Raw genomic sequence first — 16057 nt, forward strand, 5'->3', positions numbered from 1 at the left:
ACTGTTGGGTAAAGTTCTCGACAGCACCGGGGAAGAGGCCAACCTGGGAGATGGGAGAGCCGAGAAAGCAAGCTTGGTTGACCTCCTTAATCTTGGTCAGGTTCAGCCGAAGATGATGTTCCTGGACCATTAGCATGGACATTGTCTTTCTCAGGGACCGAGCAGTGGCTTCGCTCCATCGCTGTACGCAGCTCCTGCGTCAGCCTGGGGTCAGAACTACCCTCATGCAGCTCTTTTAGTGCCTGCTATACTTGCAGGAATGCCATGGCATGCAGGGCGGAGAGGTGGCCTGTCCAGCTGCACTGTAAGCCTTGGCTCTGTGTGTGGCAGAGAACTTAAAGGCCTGGGATGGGAGACACAGATGACCCCGCTAAGTGGCAGCATTTTACGTTCACAATTACACCGCAACTGCATGCTCCACCTGTGGGATCTCCATGTACCCTTTTACTGCCCCATCATTGATGGAAGTGAGAGTGGAGGAAGCAGTGGAGCAGATTCTGGCAGAAAAAAGATGCCTTCCATGACTTTATGACCTACTTGTGCACATCTGTGAAGAATGGCACTGGAGTGGGATGCTGCTGTTCAGCATGCCTCACCCCGAGATACCATTCATCCAACCTTGAAGGTTCGGGACACCGTGGGGGCTTCCACTCGAGCCCGACACCCCAGGTGAGAAAAAAAGTACACTTCCATAATGTATTTAAAGTGCACTATTTTCAGTAAAATATTTTTACTAATTTTGTACTTAAAAACATATTAAGATAGTATGTTAGAAACACATTTTAGTTGGTCTCCACAATGTAGGGTTTACCAGGAACACACAGACACACACACTGTCATTGTCAGGTATTGGGTGGTGGAAGGATGAGGACTCAAATGCAGTGAGGATGGGTTTCTTTATTTAAAGTATAAAAGTAAAACAAAAACAAACAAAACTACCCCGAGGGGGAGACTTGACTTGACTTGACTTGACTTGGAAACATTCGACGACAACAATAAACAAATAAATAAACAAACACAAGGAGAATAAATAGGAGAGCAAACAAGGCAGGTAACGAGGGAGGACAGGTGGGGCAAATAAACCAATAATGAGGTAACAAGATGGGCATGGTCAAGACAATAGACATGAGAGCACATGGCACAAAGAAACACATGACAAGCCATGTGCTCTCACCAAACATAACAAAAACACAAGCACATGGCCAATGAAAACAAAATCACAAGCCATGTGCTTACACAAGACGAGACATGAACACGAAACTATGAGAACTCATAAGCAGCATGTTCACACAAAAAATAACAAGAACACACAGCCTGTGAGCACACTCACAGACTGTGTGTTCACACAGAACACAACAACACAAGAGCGCCTGGTCAGTAAGAACCAACCAGGTGCTCACAAAACACGAGACAAGAGCGCACGGCAAGTGATAGTACACACAAACCGTTCGCTCACAATAAAGACAGAACAGGGAGCATGAGTGTCTGAATCCCGACACAAACCCGAAACTAAACATGACATGAGTGCGGGGATTCAATCACCACGCTCCCAACATGAAGACACATAGACAAGAGAACGCACGGCCCGAGAACACTCGAGACCGTACGCTCACACACAGACAGTACAAAAATGGGAGTGTCAGAGCTCTGTCACAAAACCAAGAAGTAAACTAGACAGAAGTGACAGAACCCTGACAGTCATTGGTAGGTGTTTGTGGTTTGTGCTCAGTTTCGTCTTCTACATCTGTTCTCAGTGTTTCTGACCAATGTTTCAGTAAACAGAATAAATGATTTTGATATCTCAAAAGTATAGATATTGATCAAAATATGATATAGTGTGTTGCTCACATCTTATGTTTGTTCTCAAAGGGAATCCAATTTGGTCAATGCTGAAAAAAAGAACATTGCATTTTATTGATGTTGTAAAGTTAAAAGTCTGCTCAAGTTAAAGTTTTATAGATAAATATATCTCATTACTTAAAACATCAAAGGTATCAGAAATATGTTTTAATAAACCACCTTTAAACTGATTGGTTTGAATCTAGGGCAGTCTACTGCAGTTGAGCAGAAGCAATGGTGCTCATCCCCCTTTCTCTCTCTCTCTTACTTCACTTCCTGTCTGATTACTGTCCAGTCATAATAAAGGCAAAAATGCCAAAAAAAAAAAATCAATTTAATTAAGTTAATTAAACTAGACTTGAAAAGATTAAAAAGACTGGAGTCAGTACTGACATTAGTATCGTTATTACTCACCAGTTGAAGTAACTAAACTATCATGACTATCATGTGCAGTAGCTGCCCACAGCAAGCACAAACCCTCTTTAGCACTCGTAACAGCAAAATTCAAAAACATTACAGAATCTCTTCTAAATGTCCAGGGATGGTCTGTGATCATTCATTTCCATTCATGGGCCATTTAATTCAACAAAACTACTGTGTGTGTGTGTGTGTGTGTGTGTGTGTATGTTTGTATACAGATAGTATTTAATACTATTGATTACCTATTAAACCTCTAGCCTTATGGTTCTTTTTTATTTATTATTTATTATTATTATTATCATTATCTGAATAGTTCATTCTCTATTATTTATCCAACAGAGATAGAAATATTCTTGTCCTTAATCAGTGACCATAAGTTATTCTGCCTTGTAGTTTATTTTCATCCATATGTGAAGCACTTTTTTTTTTTAAAAAAGAGGAAGGCGGCCATCAACAGAAACGTTTAGCCCCTCCTTAACTGTTCTTCAAAGAGTCACACACACACACACAACGATGCATCGAAAGAGCTACTAGACATCAAAAAATATATAATTTCAGGTAATATATATATATATATATATATATATACATATATGTTAATAACCTAAAATATTTTATAAACTTATTATAAAATGATAACAATTAGCATCTATGTTCTTTGTCACATTGTGTCTGTGTTTATATACAATTTTTGTTACATTAATTGAATTAATGTTTGGTTACACTATTTCACTGGTCCACTTTACACACTCTACTAACTATAAGTAACTTTTCAACTACATGTCAACTAACTCTCATTAGAGTATTAGTAGACTAGTAGTCTGTTAGGTTAGAGTTAAGCGCAGTGTTCACATTAGAATAAGTTGACAGTAGAATGTCTAAAGTGGTCCGTCGAAATACAGTGTTGCTGAATGTTTTGACTAATATTATCTTTTTATTTACTCCATTTTAATTCGTTTGGGTATTAGTCTACAAAAACCATAATAATATAGTCTATTTCAAAATCAAATCAAATGAAATACAATGTAAAGTTTGATCTCTGACCTTTAAGAAAAGTGAATTCCAAAGGCATCCTTCTCAAAAAGAATGCATACATGTAAATGAACTATTTATCTTAGACAATCAAATGATTATGATATGTATATGAATCTGAAAGGCTATGTTTTCATTTTTTTTTTTTTTTTCATATATCAGGAACAGAAAGTAAAATCTAAATAATCTATGATAAGCACAGATCTTTTTGTCCTCTTTAAATAGCCATAATTTCTTCTGTTCATATATTTCTTAATGAACTTGAATAAGATTATATGAACATGCTTATTACAGGTAAAAATCCAAAACTTTTCCTAGAATGGAAACTATCGAGGTCATCTCAACCGACAAAGCTACAGTTTTCATCCAAGTGAATCCACATGCGGATCAGGACAGCGCTATTTTTGTTGATGGACAGAAGGCCAGAGGAACAATTCACAATACGGCTCTTGAAGTATTTTTCAAAGCACAACCAAAGGCATTGGCGGTAATGCATTTATTGATGAATTAGAATTATATGGTTTTAATAATATTCTTAATATTTAATTTCTTCCAGGTAATTTAAAATGAAGGAAATATCTTTTCATATGCCTCCAAGTGCAAAGATGTGTGTTTTAAGTTTTGACTCTAGTACATTAAACATCAATAGCTTCTTTTATGTGTGCATCCATTCCAAACATGCATATTATGCCATCATTAATAAAACACCTGACCTTTATCTGCCATCTAGACTGTCCAGATAATGATTGGAGTGGTGATCTTCTTTATTGGTATTCTTTTCACCATCAGTTACCGTTCTATTGTTGTCTTTAGTGGAATAACCTACTGGGGATCTTTCATTGTAAGTTTCACTTAATGGTTTTGCTTTATTTCCCTTTTAATTTTAATTTCCAGAATGAACTTTATCATGTCCTGTGTTTCTTTCAGTACATCAGTGCTGGATCTCTGTCTGTTGCTGCACAGAATAAAATCAATCTGTGTCTGGTACGTACATTTCACCTAATGATTTTAGCACATTATAACTTTTCTTTTGTCACATTATTTCCAATGTATTTCCACACTGTTATTAGTTATGACTTTAAATCACCTCTGTTTTCAGGTAATTTCCTGAAACTAACACATTCTTTTATTGTAGGTGAAAGCCTCTCTTGTAATGAATGTGATCAGTGCTATAACGGCAGGACTCACCATTCTTCTGCTGTCTATAGAATTAATAGCATTAGTGGGGCATCCATGGTTTTATCCTGAGGTATTTCATGCACCATGTGCAAAATAACAATTCTGTCATTTACACTCCTTCATATATTTTTAAACCTGCATGAATTTATTTCTTCCATAGAACACAAATACTGAACAAAAATACTGAAATCTGTACTCTTTAACATACAATTATAAAGTATAATAAAAGCAGTACATATGATGTGCACTATATTCCCAGCCATATGATAGCTTTGTGTGAGAAAGACTGAGATTTAAGTCATTCACTGAAAATTATGACTCTAGCTTTCCTTGCCATATTCATGAGAGCTCATGACAATGTAGCGATGTCCTATTTATGAAGCTCATGAATTGGACTGATCTGTTTCTTTAAGACTGTATCATTTGTATCATTTTAAGACCGTATCATTTCAAAATAAATGTTTTGGTTTGTGTCTTTGATGTGTGAATGCTCCAGTTCCATTAACTGTAATTGCATGGAAAACAAAAATATAAGCATACATTCTTAAATATATATCCTGATTATTGACACACTCACATAATTAGCTCAAAATAACCCCTGCTTCAATATATTTTTAAGAAACTCACTCAATATAGATGTTATTTCTGAAACTACTTTCATAAATGGGCATGTTGAATGTTTTGCAGGGTTTGCGGATCATTGTAATATTGCTGGTGTTCACCATTCCTCAGTTCATCATCTCCATCTGTATCTCAGGATTTGCCTGCAAAGCCACCTGCAACAGAGACTCTACAGTGGTCAATGTTTTATTAAACTAGGTCAATGATTTAGTAGAGATGATGCTATTAGTGCTATTACATGCTTTGCAATCAGTTTTATCAGATCAATCAATAGTTATTTTAATTTAGATAGACATTTTTGTTGAAGTCAAAGTTTTTAGAGAATGATGCCACTCCACTAAAGCCAACAGAATGTAAAGGAAATATAAAGCAACCATAATATTTCATAGTAAGCTGACTTTAACTTTAGTGCACATCATAGTGTGTGAAATAGATATAGGAACTGTAAGCCAATCACAACATGCTTCATTGTAAACTACAGCCTTTATTTTACTTCTAGACTACCTTTTCATTGAACAAAGACAGTACAGCCTATAGAAAGTTTATTGTCTGTGGTTGTTGTGAGCAGAGAGTATTTTGTGCACTAACATGTTTTATCTGTTAATTTCATTTCAAGGGATTTTGTGAAGAATATTATTTGTGCATATTTTATAATTATTGGAAAAGTGAACTAATTGTGCTTCTGCATCAGTCAAGACCCAATGTTTTGTTCATTTCATGTTTGACCTGGACAAAGATTGTATTTGTTAACCAAGAGTCTGAATGATTATATCCTAGAGTCATCAGAGAGACTAGCACAGTGATTGACATACTGTGAGAATTGAAATAAAAATATTTATATTGTTGTCACAAAAAACATGCACTTTTGTGTCTTTTTGTCTTGTACTGTCAGTTATTGTCTACTGCAGTCTGCTTGTGTCAGCAATCCATCCTCAGTATGGCTGATGAGCAAAACCATAGCTAGCAGAAAGGAAATGAAAAAACCACAAACTGCCTTTCAGCTCATTGGTGTGAAACTAAGAAATTCATCAATAGTTGTTTGACACTGACATTATTCATGATTCCATTACAACTAAATTATCATTATCATTATTATACATTTTATAAGTTAAGCCTAGTTTATATTTATTAAAGGAAAAGCTTAAACTAAAAAACATTTTTAGTCATGTTTTAGTGCTCCAGTGACCCTCTCATGTTACACTTATCGCTCATAAATGATACTTTAGTTGTGTTGAGTTATATTGATAATTAAATGCAAAGTCATAGCAAGAGACATTTTCTTCCCCCTCCCAAAGTCTTTATTCATCTCCACCTTTCTCCAAGTATATATACACATATATATATAAAAGCCCTTTGAAGTCCATCAACATAATATATGTATAACACAAACACAAGCTCCTCCTCAGTGGTTCTTCTCAGTCCACACACATAAAGATACACCATAAGAGCGATCAGACTTCCACATCAACAACTCATTTCATTTCAGGTAAAATATTGCATGCATCAGTGAACATTTATGATTTTTTTTTTTTTTAAATTTATTATTTACACATGTTGATGTACATCAATTAAAATTAACCATAATCTTTTGACTTTTGTGATTCTTCACACCATGATTGTTTTGGTGCAAATTATTGTTCATTTATTGTTATTTTTTGGTGCATAAAATTCCATTTGAATGTTTTGAGATTTGTTTGGAAATTTGGCTACAAAACACTATTATTATAGACCATAACTTTTACAAAACATACATTTTAAATTCTGATAACAGACTCTTCAAAAAGAGGACAAAGGCAAGGCAATTTTATTTATAAAGCACATTTCTTACACAATTGTAATTCAAAATTTTGCTGATTGTTTTTAAAGCTCTTAATGGACAAGCACCATCCTATATCTCAGATCTTATTTATTTGAACTCAGCTCCTAGGTCCCTCAGATCTGCCATTAAGCTCTCTTGCATGTCAATTTACTTACTAAAAATGGAATGGAATGCATTCTTATGAAACTGAAAATGAAAATAAAACAGAAATAAAAAAGATGACATATAAAAGATTGATGTAAAAAGCATTAAAAATGAAATAACAAGAAAAAGAATTAAAAGAATAAAAGGATGATACTGTACATATAAAATAAAGTGCAATCAAACTCCAAAGGCATCATATCAAAAAAGACTGTACACATTCACAACTGTTTTATTTCAGACAGGTAAAAATGGGCAATTTGCAATAAGGTCCCATAAGTTAGTTAATGCATTAACTATAGAATTAATACATCATAATAATATTAATAACCAAAAATGCAACTGTTCATTGTTAGTTAATGTCAGCTCAGGACCATTAAATAATATGAACATATACAAATTTTGATTTTAATGAAGTATTAGTAAATGTTGAAATTAATGTTAATTAAGATTAATAAATTCTTTAGACACATTTTCAAGGTTCAAAGGTATGACCTTTACAGACTGTGGTTATGAGTTAATGAATAATATGTTAACATGAATAGTGTGTTAAGTGCTTAAAATTACAAACATTTGTAAATATAAAAAAGTGCATAAAGTAATATATGAATCAAAGTTTAATGGCATCTGTAAGCATTTTAATTTACATTAAATAATGATCTGATAATTATTATGTAATGTTTAATAAGTTAATTAGAAAACATTATCAAGCACATTATCTCATATTTCTAGCTATGTGAATATATTTTAACTAATGATCTGTTACACATTTTATAATGTTTGTTAATGATTTATTAATGAGTTAATGTTATTATAAAGTGTTACCCCTGCCCTTTTCACTGTATTTCTCTGTTTGTCTGTGTCTTGAACTCTGTCATTGATGGCAATATTTTAGCTGTACTTTAAATATAAATTCAGATTTACAGGAAAAGCAGAGAAAATATGTATTATTAAGCTTATAAGTTTATTAAATCATATTAGTTATTATTAAATGTGAGTTTCTGCAGGAGAAATCCAAAACTCTGCCTAGAATGGAAACCAGCAGGATCATCTCAAATGACAAAGCAACGGTGGTCATCCAAGTAAATCCACAGGCGGCACAAAATGCTGTTATTTGTGATGATGGACAGGAGGCCAGAGGAGCACATCACAATACGGCTCTTGAGGGATTTTTTAAAGCACAACCAAAGGCACTGGGGGTAATGCATTAAATGATGAATTATAATGATACATGGTTTTGTGAATACTCTTAGTATTTAATTTCCACCAGATCACTTAAATGACAGAACCTCATACAAGTTTGGGTTGGTCTGATGATTTCCTTTAGTGCATAAATCATTGCTTCTATATTTGTGTCTCCTGTCTTATATCTTCCATCTAGACTGTCCAGATAATGATCGGAGTGATGATCTTCCTACTTGGTATTGTACTCAACATAAATGTCTACCATTTCGGGACTCTTTATGTCTATAGTGGAATAACGTACTGGGGATCTTTCATTGTAAGTTTCATTTAATGGTTTTGCTTTATGATTTTAATTTCCTGAATGAACTCTGAAGTGTGCTTTATTTCTCTCTCAGTACATCAGCGCTGGATCTCTGTCTGTTGCTGCGCAGAATAAACTTCATCCCTGTGTGGTATGTACATACAGTAGCCTATAATGTGCTGAAATATGTTGGTGATAACTCTTCTTTTGTCACATTGTTAATTATTTGTACAACATTATTTACAAGTAATGTACGTGTTCATAGAGGTGGGATACGGGTAAGATTATGGACAGGTTTGGTGGTGTGGTTATAGGTTTAAGAGTGGGTTAAGTGAGAGTTTAACAGTTTAGTTACAGCTGTAATTACATGCAGGTATTTTTGTAAATATGAGTACAATATAAAAACAGACTTACTGTATACATAACAAGTGCAATATATCAAATGATTAATTTAAATGTTAGTACAGGGGAGTCCAGTCCTGCTTAGGGCTGGGCGATATATCGCATGCGATTGTCAGGCGCATTTCGTCAGTAAAGCCGGTTCCTTGATTACCGCTAAATCGCCATCACCTGCTTTCAAATGGAGAGGCATTTAATAGACAGAGCCGTAGTTCACTGACAAGCTACGCAATATCGCGTTCATTATCGAAGGCGATTCATCTGTCAGTGAACTACGGCTCTGTCTATTAAATGCCGCTCCATTTGAAAGCAGGTGATGGCGATTTAGCGGTAATCAGGGAACCGGCCTGACAATCGCATGCGATATATTGCCCAGCCCTAGTCCTGCTCCTCGAAGGCCAATGTCCTGCTGAGTTTAGCTCCAGCCTTTCCCAACACACGCCTGGAAGTTTATAGTAACCCTGAAGACCTTTATTAGCTGGTTCAGGTGCGTTTAATTAGGATTGGAGCTAAATTCTGCTGGATAGTGGCCCTGCAGGAGCAGGATTGGACACCCCTGTGGGGTGTTGAACACACCTGATCCTGTTATGTGTTAGTACATAGTAGTTTGACACTTAATATAAAATGGGACTGAAAGACATGCTAGTACAATTACAGCCAGTTATCAACAAACTGAGACATTTGTCCTTTTACCAATCACAGATCAAGATATCTGACTCATTAGATAGTTAAAAACAGAGTTTAGGACTAGTGTTCATCATTACTATTCCTTTCATTTAAAAGTTTTTCTCCCTGTAGGTGAAAGCCTCTCTTGGAATGAATGTGATCAGTGCCATAACTTCAGCGATAGCCGTTCTTCTGATGGGCATACAGATAAGAATCGATTCAATGGGATATCCAAGTTGCTACTATTCATATAGTTACTCTGAAAATGACATCTGTATATATTTTGAGGTACTAAATGTACAATGTCTGATATCTTGTTTTAATGTGCATTAATTAGTTTAAGCTATTAATTGCTGTACTTAAAAGTTCACCCAAAAAAAATGAAAATTCTGTCATAATTTACTTTCAAATCTAGCCTGGATGCCAGCCGAACTTAGCCCCGCCCACAACATTTTGAGGTCGGGGAGTTCGGTCTGGACTCGATCCGTAGAGGAGTAATTATGCCGAACAGAAACTGTTCGGACCAATCACATTGTCAGGGCGATGATTGACAGATTATCACCAGAAACGTAATCAGCCACGTCATCAAAGAGCGCTTGGGGAGTTTGATTGACAAGCGATCTAACCAATCAGAACGCCGCATCCGCCATTTTGTCCGACAAAGCAGTCAGGAGTTAGAAGATTAACCTCGGTGGAGTTAAACTTGAAAAATTGTGCATATTGACGTCTTTCCGAGTTTGAAACAACATTCATTCTCATGTTCATTCATGTTTATTTGATGCTATAAATGGACTAGTAGGAAGAGATGATCGCTTCACGAGCCTCTTGAGCTGAGGCGCTACAGCAATCTGTCACGATCATGGTCACAACCCATTAAAGAGCCACAAAACGGTTTTTATTGTTTGATTTTTTTAATAACTACACAGTTTGAAAGCTGGGACTTTGTTTAATATCATAAGTAACCTGCTCTGTCTCGTCTGTCGATGTGTTGTCAGTTTCCTCTTTGCTCCGCGATGTATTTTCCACTCTGTGTGGCGTGACAGCGCCACGGCTTGTCGGACAAAGCAACAGTAACTAAGGGGGGCGGGTCTTTGCGAAAGGTCAATTAGTTTACAACAATGATGGCTGTTGAAGAACTGAGATGTGTAGATTCCGCCATCGCGTCCGTTATAGAAGATATCGACAGCGCATTAACTTTAAAAAAGGAACAGAGGACCGCGATCAAGGCATTTGTCGATGGGAAAGATGTCTTTGCCGTCCTTCCTACGGGATTCGGCAAAAGTTTGATTTATCAGCTGGCCCCGATGGTCGCTAAGAAGAGTTCTGTTGACAACTATGCGTCGCTCAACATACGTCACTTACTCTGTAGCTCTGATTGGTTGTAGGTCTATCCAATTGAGGTCTTTCCTGGATCGGTTGAAATACGCCCCCATAATCAAAGCCCAATGGAGCAGTATCAGACTCATATTCGAACTAGAATTGAGTATGACCACGTCAGGCTATTTCAAATCTAATCACTGAAAATCGTGACATCCATAAACTTCAGTTTGTTCCCCACACAAAGCTATCGGTGTCACGTTCAGTTGAATTAGACGTGAGAAAGGACCTATTCGCAGCAGTGTGGACCTTTATTAAAAAAAACAAACAAAAAAAAAACCTCACAACTCCCAGAACTGAGGAGATGTGACAACCGCTATACACACGATGAGAACTGACTGTGAACATTAAGAAACACAGGCCTTAAATACAAACTTAACCAAATCAACATCCCGTACAAATGATGATCCAACAATGAATAACCAAGATACCTAACAGAAACCAAGGAAACTGAACTAAACACAATCCACCCAAAACCAAAACAACTACAGATGAACCCTGACAATTGGATGATTTCAGAAGACTTGGAGGATAGTGAACTAGTTGTATGTACCAGTTTATGGTTTTATTGTGCTTTTGTGTCTTTTTGAAGTGTGAAAGCTCCAGTTATCATTTATTGTGATTGCATTAAAGCAGTCTTCAAAATATCTTTAAAAATGTCATGCAGGTTTTAGAACTTTAACTCACTTAATACAATTGCTGGGATGTTGTTTGTGGAACTGCTTTCATATATGGCTCTGTCTTTTTAGAGATATGGTTGGGGGATCATTGGAATAATGATGGTGTTATCCATCCTTCAGTTCATCATCTCCATCTGTATCTCAGGCTTTGCCTGCAAAGCCACCTGCAACAGAGACTCTACAGTGGTCAATGTGGCACTAAACCAGGTAATGATTTAGTGGTGATGATGTAATTGCTTTAACCAGCTGGTGTCAGTCAGTTTTATCCCAACAAATACTTATCTTTTATCTAGATATACATTTCTGCTGGAGTCAAGGTTTTTAGAGAACATTAGTGCAACCTTAGTAGTCCTGGATCTAAGACAGTCTATTACAAATTTAAACTGTTCAGTTTACAGTAAACTGTCTCTAGCCTTATAATGTTGAGATGTAGTTATGCTACATAGATAAAAACTAATGTATAAAAATCAACATGCTTCATTGTAAACTACAGTAAACTCTTCCTTCTGCTGAACTGTTGAAGTGGGTGGGTAGGCATTTCTCCTATTGTTCATCACAGTATAGCCTATAAAACAGTCTTCATGGTGTGTGGATCTTGTTAATCTCTAGTGTACTAATATATCTTGTCTGTTTCTTCACAGCGATACTGAATCACAGTGAGAAGATCTTACTGTTTAAAGGTTGCAAGAAATTAATATCATGTAAAAAAAAAAAAAAAAAAAAAAAAATTGGCCTCATAGTATACTTCTGTATTCATAATATACTCCTGTATTTTCATTTCATATTTGACATTGGCCAAAGTTTGTAATTATCAACCAAGATATTGAATAAATATAATCTTGACTTGTATGTTTAGTCTGTTGTGATACAGTGGAGAAAATACACACACGCACACACACACGCACACACACACGCACACACACACGCACACGCACACACACACGCACACACACACGCACACACACACGCACACGCACACACACACGCACACACACACGCACACACACACACACACACACACACACACACACACAGAGAGAGAGAGTTCTGTTCTATGCAGAGAGATAATACTGAGTGATGTAATTTGAGAAATTAAACTATTTGATACAAAGACATGCACTTTTTTTTTTAATGAACAAGAAGCTGTCCCTGTGCATGATGTTGGTAAATGTTTGTGGTCAGTTCATTCTCTGCATCTGGTCTCAGTTTCTGTAAAACCACCTGCTTCTACTGAGCAATGCTTCACTAAACCAATTCAATGGTTTTGCTCTGTTGTGACAATCATAACTATAGAAGGAGATGTTATATATGTTATAGTATACTCGTGCAGTGCAAACTAAAACCTCTAGAGTGTACAAGTATTACATACAGTCTGCTTATGTTTAAGATAAATCAATCTATATGCACTATTGAGTAAAGGTACAGTTGGAGATGCAGAATGGAAAGGATATATAAAGCAACCACAATGGTAAACTGCCTGGCACCTCATTGGTGTGAAACTAGGATGTTCATTTGTCTAACAAAATGCAGAATGTTTTCAGTGAGGGTTGTGTTTAGGGTTAGGGTATATAATATGGTGTTTGTACATATAAAAATCATTGTCTGTGGAAAGTGTACATAATAATATAAAAACTAGTTTGTGCGTATGTGTGTGTCTGATTTGAACAAAGACATGTCTGCTGGTACTTTTAATGACAGATATTTTTTTTTTTTTTATTTATATGTAAAGCAAGTTAAAGCAAGTTCATATGCAGCAAGCTCACATATAAGACAGCAATCAGACATCCACACCACAGCTCATTTCATTTCAGGTAAAATATTGCATGCATCAATTAACATTCCTAATGTTTTATTATTATTATTATTATTATTATTATGATTGTTATTTACACACTTTTATACATTAATTAAAATATCTATCAATCTTTTTGACTTTTGTGATCTTTCACACCAGGGATTGTTTTAATTGTTGCTCATTTATTAATATACTTTGGCAGATAAAATTCCATTTAAAAGTTTTGTGATTTGTTTGGATATTGTGCTACAAAAAAATATAATCGTGCAAAATCTTTGCAAAAATGTCAATATTATCCTCTGATTTTTCAAAAGAGAGGAGGAACTCCAAAGGCATGGTTATTAAAATACATTTATCTTAACTGTTTATCTCAGAATATCAAATTATGACATAAGTATATCAGAGTATTATATTATTTTTAGTTGAGCAGTCCTTTTTACTTTTACTTTAGTGTAAGCTAATGTAAGCATTAGTCATTTTATTGTTTGAGAAACCCTAGCAATGTCAGTTTGTCACTCTGGACAAGGGCATCAGCTAATGCTTTAGATATAAGGTGACACTTTATTTGGTCCACTTTAGACTACATAATTTTGCACTACATGTCAACTAACTCTGAGTATTAGTAGATTGTCTGCTTAATATCTTCTAACATTTTATTTTGATGGTTCCCAGCAGACATTCTACTGACTACAAGTGACTTTGCAACTACACATCAACTTATTCTACAAACCCGAGCCCTAACAGTCTACTAATACTCTAATGAGAGTTAGTTGACATGTAGTTGCAAAGTTACTTATAGTTAGTAGAGTGTCTAAAGCAGACCATCGAAATAAAGAGTAACCAAATATACAGGTGCTGGTCATATAATTAGAATATCGTGAAAAAGTTCATTTTTTTATTGTAAATTATTTTTAAAAATGAAACTTTCATTTATACTAGATTCCCTACATGTAAAGTAAAACATTTCAAAAGTTTTTTTGTTTTTTAAATTTGTTGATTAGGGCGTACAGCTCATGAAAGTCCAAAATCCAGTAATATTACAATATTCTAATTATATGACCAGCACATGTATTTACTGTATTGTACATGAAAAGCAGACAGAAGCAATCTTAACCAAGTTATGAACTACAGAATTTGAATGCTTAATTACAGGTGAAAACTTTACCTAGAATGGAAACCAGCAGGGTCATCTCAACTGACAAATCAACAGTTGTTATCCAATTAAATAAAAAAAAAATTAAATAAATTAAAAAAAAAAAAAAAAAAAAAAAATCCTGAGACTGAACTTTTTTTCAGGGGGTTGAGGACGCTGGTTAGCTTTGTCCTTGACAGTGTACAAGATAACCTACAATCTAAAACAGTGGTTCCCAACCACATTCCTGGAGTACCCCCAACACTGCACATTTTCCATGTCTCCTTTGTCTGACACACCCATTTCTGGTCTTGGAGTCTCTGCTAATGAATTAATGACTTGATTCAGGTGTGCTTGATCAAGGAGACATGCAAAATGTGCAGTGTTGGGGGTACTCCAGGAATGTGGTTGGGAACCACTGATCTAAAACATGAAATTACTGAAATTGTTTTGTTGAAAAGAAATAATGGTAAATTAAATACTAGGAAATTGTAAATACTAGCTATTTTACACAGATTTATTAGCAGTTGAGAGATCATGAATGATAAATCGCAGTCTGCAATGAACGTGCATATGTGTATTTTCAAGTCACAAACACCATACATGCAAACTCAATGTGGTAAAAAAGGTGTCATGTACGAACTAAATTGTTGTAGGGGATTTGGGAGCATCCTCCCTCATGAAAACATTTTTGTGATTTTAACATGTAAATGAAGCATTCTAGTGCACTCTGACAAGAAAATAAATGGAAAAACAAAACAAAATTTGTTTTGTAATTGACACTAGGGCTGGAATTGACACAAATTTCACAATTGGATTAGATTTTGACTTAGAAGCTTGCGATTTGATGACCTTCAATTCAATATTGATTAATTTCGGTCCTATCAGGCACATAGCAAATTTCCTAAAATAAAAAATTATCTCTCAACTGTAAAAAATGAAAAGTTGACAACTTAAAATTTCAAGGCAACTTGCTGCACAGCTTTTTTGAGTTTACTCAACTTTGGACCAAGTTGTTCATTCAACCCAAATCACTGAGTAAAGTTACAGGTCTCTTTTTGTTCAGCTAACACAAGTTTTCTAGTTAAAAAGACTTGTAATTCTTTTCCAATTTATCTAAAAAAAATATGTTATGTGAACTTTTTTCTGTGAGTTTTAGGGACAAAGATGTTTTGTTCTAGTTAGCATTTACACAATGTTATAAAACAAAACTATAACTGTTTCAAGTTTTATTATACAAACAAATACAAATACAAACAAGGTGAAATAATAGCCATACTTCCTAACAGAAAAAAAAAAAAAAATGAGAGTCAATAAAATAAAAACAAAATACAAAATACTGAAAAAATGACAAAATCAATAAAAACAAAAAACAAACTGAAGATAAATGAAGATTCACTTTTAACCTTTTAACACGTAAAGGCTTTGAACTAAAAAAAAAAAATATATATATATATATAGTACAAATACA

General features: G+C 35.0%; 1 protein-coding gene across 2 annotated transcripts; it reads left to right on the forward strand.

Annotated features, from left to right (window-relative positions):
* Positions 1–6531: 6531 nt before the first annotated feature.
* LOC125269474 (membrane-spanning 4-domains subfamily A member 4A-like) lies at positions 6532–12470 on the forward strand. 2 transcript variants are annotated; one of them, XM_048192376.1, is made up of 6 exons: positions 6532–6577; positions 8059–8250; positions 8433–8552; positions 8632–8688; positions 9735–9890; positions 11729–11948. In XM_048192376.1, exons 2-6 carry the CDS (start codon positions 8083–8085, stop codon positions 11876–11878), a joined length of 651 nt encoding a protein of 216 aa, XP_048048333.1. In that variant the 5' UTR covers positions 6532–6577; positions 8059–8082; the 3' UTR covers positions 11879–11948. The 2 variants fall into 2 exon arrangements, with proteins under 2 accessions (XP_048048333.1, XP_048048334.1); XM_048192377.1 differs by lacking the exon at positions 6532–6577 and adding an exon at positions 12301–12470 and having other exon boundaries at positions 7938–8250; positions 11729–11866.
* Positions 12471–16057: the final 3587 nt, after the last annotated feature.

The sequence above is a fragment of the Megalobrama amblycephala genome, linkage group LG6 (genome assembly GCF_018812025.1).
Source record: "Megalobrama amblycephala isolate DHTTF-2021 linkage group LG6, ASM1881202v1, whole genome shotgun sequence".
Lineage (NCBI taxonomy): Eukaryota > Metazoa > Chordata > Actinopteri > Cypriniformes > Xenocyprididae > Megalobrama > Megalobrama amblycephala.

Excerpts from the sequence above, each read along its gene's own strand:
- LOC125269474 (XM_048192376.1), top strand. The coding sequence starts at position 8,083 with ATGGAAACCAGCAGGATCATCTCAAATGACAAAGCAACGGTGGTCATC. Across the intron at positions 8,689-9,734 it reads ATAAACTTCATCCCTGTGTG|GTGAAAGCCTCTCTTGGAAT; the intron begins GTATGTACATAC and ends TTCTCCCTGTAG. Across the intron at positions 9,891-11,728 it reads ACATCTGTATATATTTTGAG|AGATATGGTTGGGGGATCAT; the intron begins GTACTAAATGTA and ends CTGTCTTTTTAG.